Below are 13,426 nucleotides of genomic sequence, written 5' to 3'. Positions count from 1 at the left end.
GAGACACATGCTTCCCGCCTCTGGCCAGCACCCCGGCCAACTGACTGGCATCAGACACACAGGAGTGGTCTCTGGACCCTCTTATTTCAAAATGAAAGTGGGTGAAACCAACAGAGGGGCACGGAGGAGCCTATCCATGGCTCAGAAGCCAAGTGAACACACAGGGGCATCTTTTGCTGTGTCAGCTCCCACATTTTTGGTGCAGACGCTGCGAGATTCCAGGAAGTGGCCTCCAGCCGTGTGCAGAGTCTCCCTTCTGCAGGCTTGGGACCTGGAGGTGCTGAGCCGCTCCCAGAGGACGGACCTGCCCACTGCTGCGTGCACCCGCCACGCAGAGCAGAGGCTGCGCTGCATGTTCGCACCTTCCTCCTCCTTCTGCTCCACTTACTTCTCCTGGGAAGCAGCAGCTGTCAGCTAATCTCTCCCTGGGTGACCTCTGGGCACGACCAAGAATAGAAGCCCATTGTCCTCATTTTCTTAAAGTTTCCTTTTGAGGAAAGAGGTAAGTTTGGCAAGTGTCCGGTCAGGGTTTCATAGCACCGAGAGTTTCCTTAGAATTGGCAGCTACACTTCAATCGGGGGCCATCAGGAGAACAAGAAATGTTCTCTGCATCATGAATCAGGTTTCCCCAACTTCGGAGCAGAGGGGAAAAACTCAAAAAGCATTACCATATGAAATAACAATAATAATAAACAATAATAATATTATAATCTGACCGACCGGCAGCATCTGTTGGTTTTAATAATGTTGAGGTCTCTTAAGAAAAACAAGGCAAAAAAAAAAAAAAGACAAAAGAAAGAAAGAAAAACAAAAACCACATGGCTGAAATGTCTCAAGACCTCTGGCTTCCCATCGGGCTGTGCGTTCAAGTTTCAGAAATCCACCAGTGTCTCCTGGCATTCCAGCATCTTCTAGGGGCCCTTCACGTTACCGGGTCGAGCAGCAGCAAGGCTGGCGAAGTAGGCACACTGCGAGGGGTCGCACTGGCCTGGGGGGCCGGGGGGACCCGGGGGGCCGGGGTGTCCAGCCGGTCCTGTCTCTCCTTGAGGCCCGGGACTCCCGGGAAGTCCATCTTTAGCATAGCCGGGTTCCCCGGGCTGACCTGGACCAAGGAGCAAAAGAAAGAGACGGTGGGTCACCTTCCTTCCGGAGCACACACGAGCCCTGATGTCACTATTTTCATTCAGTAGCAAGCTGAGGATGCCTCAGGCTCAGAGCAAACACCCCACGGTCTGGGCGCCCTGCCTGGAGAGATGAGAATGGTCCCCGTGGACACCGTGCAGGCAGATGGCTGCTCTTTGCATCAGACACCCTGGGGCCTGGCCCCTCCCCTGCCCCAGACTCCAGCCCAGCCTCTCCCACCTGGGATCCCGGGGGGTCCCATCTCGCCTCGGAGGCCAACTCCAGGTGCGCCCGGGTCACCTTTGGCTCCTCGTTCACCTGGTGAGAAAAACACGCACTTCTGATGGTGGAGACTCACGATGGTGGTGGCGGGAGGGAGCCCACCACGGGGCTGGGGGGAAGGCCAGCACTGTGTCAGACGCCTCGCTCCTGTTCACACACTCATTCATGCACACACACACTCATTCATGCACACTCACACTCAAGCATACACTTGCACTCAGAAATATGCCCATGTGAACACCAAAACAGACACCCCCTCCAAAACATTTGCTCACACATATGTACACGTAAACATTCACTCAAATGTGATAACTGCCCATTGACAGAGGCACATATGTACCTTCACACATATATTATACAAATATGTATACATCATAAACACGTCAAACACAGACACCCAAATGTCCACACTCTCTCCTACACAAACACATATGTCCACACACACCCACTGACACATGCCTACATGTCCCCGTGTTCGCAAAGCATTCCATCTGAGCCTCTGTCTAGGACGGGCTGGGTCACAAACAAACCTGAGCATACACAAGACGCAGCCCTACTGTCGAGAAGCGTGAATTCTAAGACAGGCGACACAGGACACAAAGAACATTCTAATATGAAGCAGAATCAGGTATAAGTCTTAACCATCACAGGAATGTAAAACTCTAACATGTTCAGAAGAAAGAGGGTTCATTCCCCCAGGAGGATATCTGAGACCAGGGAGGAGTTGGGGTTAATACTATACAAACTTGATTAAACTCTCAGCTTTTTTTCCCCATCATTCCTTTTCTTTGATACACTGTCTCCAGAATATCTCCCATATGTAGTGTATAAGGTTTTCTTTTATAATCCACATGGAGATTCTGCCCGTTCATGGAGATTTCAGGCCACTGTTATCTATTGTTATGGTTACTACATTTGGTCAGTCTTCTGTCAGTCTGACTTTTCTATGCTTTATGCTCTCTTATTGGCTTTTAGCTACTATATTTTTGTTTCATGAACCAACAGAAGACAGACTTGGATGCAAACTTTAAAAAAGTTCAGAAGGAGAAACATTACAAGGTGATGTTTCTCAGTGAACGAAGAATTAAGGGGGAATTTCCAAGCAGTCCAGTGGCTAGGACTCTGCACTTTCACTCCCTAGGGTGTGGGTTCAATAATCCCTGGTCGGGAAACTAAGATCCCAGGGTGCACCCCCGCCAAAAACGATTAAGGAATGGAAGGGTGAAGGAGAGAGACGTGGCAGCTGAGACGACAGCACTGCCTCTCCCCTCCCCCGTGCTTATTCCTCGCCGGACAGAAGGGGTGAACGGCCAGGCTGCTGAATTTGGGGCCAGGTCCTTCCCCGCCCTTCCACATCTATCTGCCTGCAAAGACAATGCCTTCCTCCATGCACGGGGCGCTGTTGACGGCGCCAGGCACTGTGCCTTGCAGGAGAGGCTCGCTGTGTCCAGCACAGCCATGTCCAGGTCAGGTATGTCCCTGAGAGCTGGAGAGCTGGCAGCCACGTCCAGCTTTAGCTCAAACCACTTTATTCCCATGGAACAGCGTTAGTTGCCTGGTCACGTCCGAGTCTTTGCAACCCCGCGGACTGTTGCCCGCCAGGCTCCTCCGTCCATGGAGTTCTCCAGGCCAGAATGCTGGAGTGGGTTGGCGTTCCCTTCTCCAGGGGATCTTCCCAACCCAGGGACCAAACCCTGGTCTCCTCCACTGCAGGCGGATTCTTTCCTGAGTCACCAGGGAAGCCCATGTACAGCAGGCATCTAATGCCTGTTTGCCTGGAGAGTAAATGCCTTATTCCTCAGTGACTTCTTGAAAGGGAAAAGAGGAGACATCCTGCATACTCCCCAGACCATGGGCAGTGGAGACGGAGACCGGCCAAGATGGGAAGAGGAAACAGACTCACTCCTCCTGGCAGAAGCATCATTTTGCAAAAACGTCAAGTATGAAACCCTCTTAGGCAGATGAAGAAACGGCACGAGGTCAACACACAGGGTGTTAGCAGGCTGCAGGGGCGGGGAACGGGCGGACTCCTGCATATTCAACGGAGCATGTGCTGTGCACGCTGGGTCCTTCTCTACGAAGCACCTCTTCCCAGCTCCTCACTCACCTTTGGGACCTATGGGGCCAGAGGGTCCCTCCAGACCCCCCTGCCCTGGCCTTCCTGGCTCCCCCACGGGACCTGCCCGACCTGGAAGTCCATCTTTTCCAGGAGGCCCTGGGGGTCCGGGTCTGCCTTGAGAGGACTTTGTGTGCGCAGAGGGCATCTGGGCCAGGAGGTAGGCGAGTTTGGCTGTGGAGCAGGAAAAACAGAGAGATATTTCATGAAGAAGGGATAAAGGACCAAAGACGGGCCAGCAGCACACTGCAAAGCTCGAGGCAGTAAAAGCTGGGAAAGAGCAGCGACAGAGACACACCAAGAGCGCGCTGCAGGGTGCGTGTCCGTGTGGACGCTGCTCCGGAGCCAGGCGGCTGGGCTGGGGTCCCAGTGCCACCACTGCCGGCGGTGTGGCCCTGGGCAAGCCACCTGACCTCTCTTAGCCTTTGCTGCCTTTTCTGCAAAACGGGGGCAATGAAACAAGTCTAAACCCACTGGGCTGGTGGGAGGATGGAGCCGATGAGATGAGGCATCACGACAGCCCCGGCATGAGACCTAAGTGGTGCGTGGATGTCGATGCTCCCCTCGAGGCAGCAATGACAGCAGCGGCAGAAACTGTTGCAACTCGCAGGGTGGGGAAACTGAGGCCAGTGGGGGAGGCTGAGACTTCAGTGGCTTACACAGAGCAACTTAGGGACTTCTCCTAAGTGTGGAATTCCTCATCTATAAATGAAGGGCTGGACGTGATGTCATTAATGATCCTTAGGTGTGTGAAGATCGCAGGATGATTCCAAACCCCAGAGGTCCAGTCGCTGGCCTCCATGCCTTCCTACTGCACTGGGAATACACAGCCCACCGGGGCTCTTCCTTTGTTTTCCAGACAATCAGGCCAAGCCCTTCACCTGGCAGGGGGCGTGACCAGCCCAGAGAGGCAATGCTGACGACCTCCTGGGTCTCAGTGGTAAAACCAAAGCAGAGTCGGGTCTTCTGACAGCCTGGTGGGGGGCTCCCAAGCAGCCCCTTCCCCACCCTCCCACTTGAGGAAGCGGGAGGGGCGTGCACCACAGACCCAGGCACACAGCTGCTGGGCTCACAGCCCGGATGCTCTCATCTTGAACGTGGAGCAGATGCTTCTGATGCTTCCTCCTCCCAAGACTGTTTAGAAGAAAGGACTCAGCTCAGCAGATGCTCCATCTGAACTCATTCAAAACAGGACACATCTCTGCCCAGGGGCGAGAAACTCCTCGTGTGCCCGACAAATCTAACACCCAGACGAAAGGCTGTAGATAGGGATGCTTGCACCCGGGAGACCTTGGGACCGCCCTGCCCGGCGGGAGTCACCGTTCCAGCCTCTGGGATCCTTCCGTTCTTCACCCTCCTTACCACCAGCCCAGCTCTGTGCTGTCCTCTCCAGGGAACAGTCTCTGGTTCTCCTGGGCAGGGAGACGGACCACGCTCACTCGCCTGGACACCCCACGAGGGCAGTGAGAGAGTCATCGTGTTCCGTGCTGCGTCCACAGACCCACTGCAGGGTCGCGAATGTGCCAGGAGGAAAATTTCACTGTCTGAGACCTGATCATGTGAATAAACATGCCCTTCCCCTTTGCCCACCCATGCCTGGGAATGATGGCGGGCTTCTGATCTTCCCCAGCCCAGAGTGGTCTGTGACTTTCTTCTCCTAACAGTTTCCAACACAGAGGGAAGGCAGAGGTGAGATGGGAGAGGATGCAGTGGCTAAGAGCCTGGACTCTGTAGCCCGGCTGCCTGCACGCAAACCCTGGTCAGACACTCACCAGCTCTGCAGCCTTGGGCAGGTTACTTAGCATCTCTGATTTGACCCTCATCCATGGCTCAAGAGCTCACAGAGGCTTCCTTATGCCAGTAAACACATGTGGGTTCTGAGAACTCCACCTGACGTACAAGCTGGTACTATGACTATTACCTCCCCATCCCTCCCTTCCTGAGCACCTCTGTATGGGGCCCATGCAAGACTGGGATTTCACAGTAAATCCTATACAGGAGAATTGCAAGGATTCTAGTTCCTTGAAAGCACAGTGTGTCCCAGCTCCCATTAGGGTCTCTGCACATGCTGTGTCTAAGGTCTGGGGTCTGGTACTTGGTTTTAGCTCCCATGGCCCCTCCTCCAGGAAGCCTTCCCTCACCTGCTCCCCACCCTCTGAGCTATCTGAGGTACTTTCCCTGTCTTCTTCCGTGTCCTCCATGTCACACTAAATACCGAAGTCACCTTGTCTGTCTCTGTCTCCTGTTCTGGGCTGAGTTCTACAAGAGCCATCACAGGCCTGCCAGAGCTCCTTGTTGATTAGATAAACAACTGAAGGCATGGATAAGTGCTCATCACAAGGCTGGTTCTGCAGGTGGTGAGCTCCCCTTCCTGGAGGTAATCAAGCAGCCACAGCTCAAGCGTCCCCAAAGAGCAGCTAGGAGCAGGATCTGTGTCAGAAGAGGCTGGTGGGAGTCCACAAGATGCGCCTCTGTGCTGACTTCTGCAGGAGCTGCCCGGAGGCTGCCTTTCCCGAGCCAAGCTGCAGAGGTCCCGAAGGCGGAGCAAACGGACTACCGCCCAGGCTCACACAGCATCTAGGACCCGATGCTGTGAAAAAGCCAGCGACTCACTTTCCAGCTGTTTCTCCAGTTCCTCTTGGATGAGCCGCCGCAGGACGTCCATGGATGGAGACTCGCCCTGGGAGGAGGGAGGGAAGGCGGAGTTACTCACCTTCCCAGGACCGCCTGCCTCCCGAGACCCAGAGCGCTCAGGAAACCAAGACGGCCACAGCCACGCAGACCACAGCTCCCGAGTCCAATCCCTTTAACACCTAGAACCGTCTCCCCACCACCCGCCACGCAGGCAGTATCACTGCGTCTTGCATGGCGACCTGGATGCCTTTTTCCCTGAAGCCCTTGCTCCCTCTCCTTCCTGCACAAACCCCCTCCCCAGCCCTGGACCCAGGAGGCCTGGCTCTGAGTCTCTCTGGGCTGAAGTCCGCCAACCTGCAGGGCCAGCTCACAGGCTGCCCCGCGCTATCTCGGGCTTGCTGTCCTCCCACTGGCCACTTGGCGGCTCTGGTGTCTGGCCTGCCCCACTGGCCCCGCATGGTGTCTACTCACACAAACGATGAGCGGTCAGCAGAGCAGAGCCCTGCCTCCAGGCCCCCATGGCGATATGCAGCTCTTAGAGGGATCCGTGAGAGCAGACCTCATGCCATGCTGGGCTCCTCCCTGGTCGTCAGAGCCCTTCAGGGAGGTGTCCACTCCCAAGGGTGGAGGGGCTTACTGTGCTCATTGCTGCAGCCCCAGCATCAGGCTTACGGTCTTATTTCCCTTTTTTCCTTTCTGGCCAATGACCTTTCATCTTACTCCCAGAATTCCCATTACTACCCAGAGCAGCAGGACACCCGGCAAAGACTCGGTGGGTGGGGGCGCTCTGGAAGCCCACTGAGTCTGCCAGCACCCACACCTGGCTGAGGGACAGCACCTGGCTGCCCGGCCTCTCCAGGGGGTGAAATCCAGGCTGACTGCAGAGCCCCGTGGGGACAGGGCCAGAGCCTCAGAGCAGGCAGGCCTCAGGAGGGGCCCCTGAGGACCACGCAGGCTGCAGAGCCGGGGTGGGGAGGTCACTTGGGCCTGGCAACCAGCCCCCAGGGACCGGCCCACCAAGCTCTCCCCGACACACTACAGCCAGCCTGTCCCTGTGTTGCAAGACTGTGTCAAGTTAAGAGCTCGGCCTCAAGGAATACTGTGTTCAGAGAAAAAACAAACTGCTCTCAACAAGCTTTTCCTTTTGGGAAAAGCTAGACCCAGAAGGAAGACCAAGCACCCCAGACAGCAGACAGGAGGGAGAGTAGAGCCAGACTCCGGATGGACGGGGAGGGAGCCATCCCCATGGGGAAGCTCAGGTCACTGGGAGCCTCTGCATCTTCTCGACTGCCTGCTGCATGGAGTCCTGGGCAAACAGCATCACCACCCAGGAGTGAAGCCTGGACCACGGGGACAGAGGGACTCTATCCTCAAGCCCTTCATAAGCCATGTGCATCATTTCACTTAACCATCACAGCCAGCCTGTTGGGAGAGAGGCATCCTCGTCCCTTTTGGGAGGGATGGGAGGGCAGCCTCACAGAGGACAAGCAGGGGTCAGCCCTGGCTCACACAGGTCACCAGTACCTGCAACCTGGCCCCTCTGGAGCCCACACACCTCTCTGGCTTCCCCTGAGACCCAGAGGAGCCTCAAGTTTGAGGCATTGCCCGCATGCTTACCCTTAACCCTGGAAATCCTGGCTGGCCCGGAGGCCCCGGGGGACCGGCTGGCCCATTCTCCCCAGGTGGCCCCTGGGGGCCCATGAGGCCTGTGTGACCCTTGTGGCCTGGGATCCCAGGGTCACCAGGCTGGCCCTTTCCACCGGGAGGGCCTTTGTCACCTTTGATGCCAGGATCTCCCTAGAGGAGGCAAGAAGAGCGTCAGTGAGCAAAGGCTTAGAAGGCACCCCCAGGCCGGACATGCCCCAGGCTGCAGGAGGGACCCCCGGCCCCATGTCCTCAGTCTGGGAGAGGAGACTTCAGTCCTACAGGCCCGTGACGCCACGCTGGCGCAGACAGGACTCAGGGCCCAGACGGACAAAGCTGCACCCCGATGTCACACAGGAGGTCTGCAGGGGACGAGACGCCGACTCTGACTTTCAGATCCCAGTCTCGTCTCCTCCCAGCAGAGAAGGCCAGCGCGGTGATGAAACCAGCTGCCACATACATGCTTATGTGGAAAAGCGTAAAGAGTGGTGGAGAAAGTCTGATAGGTTCTGGGGGTTTACATAAAAGCTACGTGCATATTTACACGTGCACGCCCACCTGGTTCTGAGCACAAGGGTTCCAGAAAGATACACGCAAGTGTATAGTGACAGCCCCAAGAAAAGCGGGCTGGATGGGCACCTAGTCTACACTCCACTCACTTGTTTCTTTTTCAATTTACATTGTTTAACTGTATCACTTTTCAACAGAAACAGTAAGAACAGTGAGGTAAAAAATAAATGCAGCCAGATCTGAGGAGGGTCTCCTAAATTTCTCCCACGTGATGGGTTTTATGGGGGCGTTGTCATCCGTGGGTGGTCTCCAGTGTGGGGATCTGGAAGGGTCCCTTTCATGCATCTCAGTGCCAAGGCCTGTGGTACAGTGTTTCCTATTTATTCCACGTCTCTACATCCGTCTGCGGTGAGAGGACCTGTCCCATATTTCAAATGTTCCAGAGCGGAAGGTGTGAGGAGCCTGACCGCTGTCTGGCAACCTTCCACGAAACCACTTAATGGGGGAAGGCAACTTCCTTTATTGACTGGGTATTAGAGATGCTTCTATTGATTAAGTATTAGAGAAGGTTCATGGTCTGAATTCCCCGGCTCCCAACCGAAACTCCAGCATGTGGCAGCTCCGGCCAGCTCCTGGCTGGTAGGACCCTCACTGTCTTTGCGGCCACAGCCCCAGCCCCTGGGTCCATCCCCAGGGGCCAACAACCATGAGTCACAGTCACTGGGAAGGAGAAGGGTGAGAGATCGAGGTGGGGTGAGAATCCTTGACCTCTTGGCTTCCATTTCTCTCTGGTCTGCGGGGGAAACCAGTCCACACCTGTCCAACTTGCAAGGAAAGCAGAGATAAACTCTTTGTGGGACCACGGAAAAAAACCCAGGGCGGGTATGGGGTGGCAGTGCCTTCCATGTCAGGCAGCAGCGGGACCCTGTGACAGCCGGCCACGTGGAAGACTGTTTAATTTCTCTGGAGGGAACAGCGGTTGTTATGGGTGAGAGAACGCCCCCTCCGTCCACCAGTGTTTCTTCCAAAACAGAATTGATTTTTTACCCTGCTGTTTTTTTTTTGTTTTTTTTTTTGGAGGAATGCAATGTAAAGAAAAGCTTTCTGAGCACAGTGCCAAGACGATTCATTATGGGAAAATCTGTTCCCTTGTCACCTCCAGGGACAAAGCTGGTTCTTGGCAAATTGGCACTTCGGGCTCCAAGCATGTCATGCACAGGCTTTTGCACACGGGGAGGAGACGGGGAGATTTGTCAAAGTCTGGGCTTGCTTGCCTCTGAATGTGTAATTGCAATGATTTTACTTCTTAAAATAACAACCATGAAAACCACAACAAAACCCCAACAAGGGGAAAAACCTCCTGCTGTGGGCTCATGACTTTTGAAGGGGGAAAGAGAACAGGGAAGCCCCCGCAAGCTGCCCCCTGGGTGGGCAGCTTCCTAAAGCCCTGGACACAGGCCCCTTGCCCCCGGGAAGGTCGCCTGCACGTGACCACGTGTCCCACTCACCCTTTCTCCTCTGAGTCCTGGCTCTCCTGGCTTCCCAGGCGCCCCCTGCAATGAAAGCAAAGGAGGGCAGTTACTTCACCAGGGGCATCTCTGCTCTTCTTAGTCCTTGCTGCCTGTGGAGGACAGGGGCTCCTCCAAGAGTCCTGCTCTTGCCTGGTCATAACCCCCTCTCTTATGCACCCATCACCCTCGCCTGGCAGTTCCTGAAACATGCCACATTTTCTCCCCAGTGCTTCACATGTGCCAGCGATCTTTTCCAAAAGCCTTTACCTGTCTCCCCTACCCCTTCTCACCCCTGCCCCTGCTCATCCTGACCAGGGCCGGAGCTTCTCTGCTGATGGAGCGAGGGGAGGACAGAGCTGCGGCTTGAGCTGGAAACTGACATCATGCTGCTGGGTGGGGAAGGACCATGGGGAGCAAAGCTGGACATAAGAAGTCAGTTAGGAGGTCCCTGCAAATGCCCAGGTGAGAGATGACGATGGCCCCAGTCAGGTCTCTTAGCGGGAGTGATGGAGAGAGCTGGACAGAGCTGAGAGGTACTGCGGAGTCAGAACGGACATGTCTTGTCAATGAACAGGACTTGCTGATGGGCTGGGTGCAGAGAGCGATAAGTGAGAGATGTATCAAGATGGGACCCCGGGACCGGCTCCCATGCAGAGTGAAAACACAGACTTTTGTTGAGAAAGCGCTAGGGGGGCCTCCCTGGTGGTCTAGTGGCTAAGACGCTGAGCTCCCAATGCTGGGGCCTTGGGTTTGATCCCTGGTCAGGGAACTGGATGCCACATGCTGCAGCTATGGAATCAAAGATCCCACGTGCTGTAACTAAGACTAGGTCAGCCAGTTAAACAAATATTAAAAAATAAAATGAAAGAAGGCGCTCGGATTTCAGGACAGTGACGGCAGAATACAGCATCTAGTGTGGGCGCCCTGCTAAGCCGAAGGACCCCGTGAGACAGCACGCACCACCCGCCGATGAGGTGGGCCCGTGTCTCCCACAGGAAAGGGTCCCAGGAGAACAGGGGTGCGGCACTTGCCTCCTTGCCTGGGACTCCTTTCTCGCCTGGCTCCCCCTACAACACAGAACAGGTATCAGTTAGCTGCACAGCTGCATCAGCACGTTGCACGTAACACGAGTGCCTTTAAAACAGACACTTTTGCTCGAGTCGTCTCGAGCAACGACAATAATCAAGGCTCCCGCCAAGGAGATTCCGACAGGGTCCATGCTCACCTGAGGCCCCCGAGGACCCAGGAAGCCCGGGAGCCCTGGGCTGCCGTTTTCTCCTTTGGTTCCCTTCTGGCCCTGCGGAGGGAAAACGGGGCAGTCACTCTTCAAGATCAAGGGCCAACTCAAGAAGGTTCAGAAATCTCGTAGCCCTCTGTATTCTGCAGGCCTGGCATGTGAACAAAAGAAAAGACAACCCTTTTCCTGGAATGGAAGGGCGGGGTTAGGGAGAGAAGCTGTGCTGAGAATCCCACCCATGGGCGGCGGACAGGAGGAGAATTTCCTGTGAATAGTCAATGGCCTTCCCATTCAAAGCAACAGAAACACAAAGGGACTAACATTTAACAAAACACCTTGATGGGTGTGGGGTTCCCTGGTGGCTCGGTCAGTAAAGAACCTGACTGCCAAGCGCGAGATGCAGGCTCGATCCCTGGGTCGGGAAGATCCTCTGGAGAAGGAAATGGCAACCCCCTGCAGTATTTTTGCCTGGGAAAAATCCCATGGACAGAGGAGCCTGGCAGGCTACAGTCAGTGGGGTCCTAAGAATCAGACACAGCTCAGTTACTAAGCCACCACGCTCGACAGGTATGGGGCCCCTCTAAGTGACCTCCCTGGAAAGGCGGAGTTCCTCTTCCCAATCGGTCAGTGATTCTCATGGTTTGGCTCACTTTTGGGGGCAAAGTGTGTGGGAATCCTTCAGCTTCAACCTTTCTGGGAAGCCACCAAATGCGGGTGAGCCCTTCTGCAGCCAGCTCTGCGCTGGGGGTGGATCAGCCTCGTGACGCAGTCCTTCCTGTCTGAGATGTCTCAGCATGGGTGACAAGACTCCCGCGATGGTTCCTACACGGCTGTCCCTGGTCCAACAGGAAGATGGGGCTCTACAGGGCACCCAGGTGCCCGGTCTGTCTGGGAATGATGGCTCTCCCAAGAGGCAGGATTTGCAGTGCTACCACCAGGAGGGTTCCTGGCAAACCAGGATGGGCTGCTCACCCTGATTTCCACAGTGACAACGGTTAGCCAGCCAGATGGGTCTGCCCATTGCCCCGTGCAATTACTGCTTGAGTAACAAACTATGAGGATGGCCATCTCAAGAGGGTTGCCAATTTTAGCTAATAAATCTACTGTAAGGCTGGGGTGGGAGTGGAAAGGCGTTGACTTATCCAACCCTAGGCATCATCAAAGACCTGTCTTCTCCACCGTGTCTCACCATCTACCAGACCTGAACCCTAAATCCTGAATCCATTATCCAGGGATCAGGACACTGCTCAAGGGCCCCCTTTTTCTACTCCCTGCCCGTTGTTCCTTCTTGCTCTCCCCTTTTCCCGCCTCCCAACCAGCAGGAGGATCCTCTTCAGCCAACTCTGAGTTACATTCAGCCCCACAGTGCACGATGCCTACCCTCTCTCATATGTGAAGGGTCGTGGGCCTGACCCTGTCCTTCCATCCTCTAAAGGCATCAAACAACTAACTCGCACTCTTATTACACGTTTAAAAAATTCTTTAATAGTTCCTCCCCCCCACTGGATGCCTATGGTTGTAGACCACAGAGTTAAGCACGTAATCACATGAAAGAGGTCCTTTCTGGATCCTCTTGCCTCCAGCCTATTCCCACCATCCAAATACCATGTTTCCCCACTGAGGCTTCTGGGAACAGAGACCAGACAGGGTGATGTAAGCCACACAACCTTCCAAAGCTTGCCCTGATTGCACCGCAGCCAAGGGACAGTACTCACGGGGCTTCCTGGGGTGCCAGGCTCTCCCGGTGATCCAGGCGATCCACTCTTACCCTGATGGAAGAGACAGCAGTAAGGGCTCTGCCGGGATGCTCTGCCGGGGCATCACAGGGCAGGACACGGGGATGGAGACTGCTGGACGCGGAGGGCTGGTCTCACACGAGCCGTGACTCGGACCAGCGTGGCTCCACGTCCTGACTTAGAGGCTGCTTATCAACCCTACAGGGCTTCCCTGGTGGCTCAGATGGTAAAGAATCTGCCCGCAGTGCAGGAGACCCACTTTCGATCCCTGGGCTAGGAAGATCCTCTGGAGAAGGGAATGTCTACCTACTCCAGGATTCTTGCCTGGAGAATCCCATGGATAGAGGAGCCTGGGGTGGGGGGGCGGTTACAGTATGGAGCTTGGGGTAGTTAACTCATAATAAATGATAAATACTTAAATGAGTTCACGTGCATGAAAAATCCTGGGCTGGTGACTGCTGCCGGGAGCACAGGCATGGTAAATCATCGCAACACATCTGCTGACTTATCCATTCATCCTCCCACTCAGATGCTGACTTCAGGAACAAACAAAAGTGCTCACATCCCTGGAGGCCTGGTCTCAGCTGGGGATGCATGTTCCTGCCTTTATGCCCTCCCCCTTCTCTGTGAGGG

The 13,426-nt window shown here is 55.1% G+C and overlaps 1 protein-coding gene across 1 annotated transcript in view; it reads right to left on the bottom strand.

Moving 5' to 3' along the window:
- Positions 1–912: 912 nt before the first annotated feature.
- COL22A1 (collagen type XXII alpha 1 chain) overlaps positions 913–13,426 on the bottom strand; it is a 200,874-nt gene continuing 188,360 nt past the window's right edge. Inside the window, exons 57-65 of the mRNA XM_068983408.1 lie at positions 12,773–12,826; positions 11,046–11,117; positions 10,852–10,887; positions 9,818–9,862; positions 7,773–7,952; positions 6,135–6,201; positions 3,513–3,695; positions 1,364–1,441; positions 913–1,103 (exon numbers count right to left, since the gene is read on the bottom strand). Of these exons, the coding sequence (XP_068839509.1) occupies positions 913–1,103; positions 1,364–1,441; positions 3,513–3,695; positions 6,135–6,201; positions 7,773–7,952; positions 9,818–9,862; positions 10,852–10,887; positions 11,046–11,117; positions 12,773–12,826 (906 nt within the window). The remainder of the gene's footprint in view (positions 1,104–1,363; positions 1,442–3,512; positions 3,696–6,134; positions 6,202–7,772; positions 7,953–9,817; positions 9,863–10,851; positions 10,888–11,045; positions 11,118–12,772; positions 12,827–13,426) is intronic.

This window comes from Capricornis sumatraensis, chromosome 11 (genome assembly GCF_032405125.1).
Source record: "Capricornis sumatraensis isolate serow.1 chromosome 11, serow.2, whole genome shotgun sequence".
In the NCBI taxonomy this organism is placed as follows: Eukaryota; Metazoa; Chordata; class Mammalia; order Artiodactyla; family Bovidae; genus Capricornis; species Capricornis sumatraensis.
Note: the sequence above shows the minus strand (reverse complement) of the source record. Positions and strands in the feature narration are given on the sequence as shown.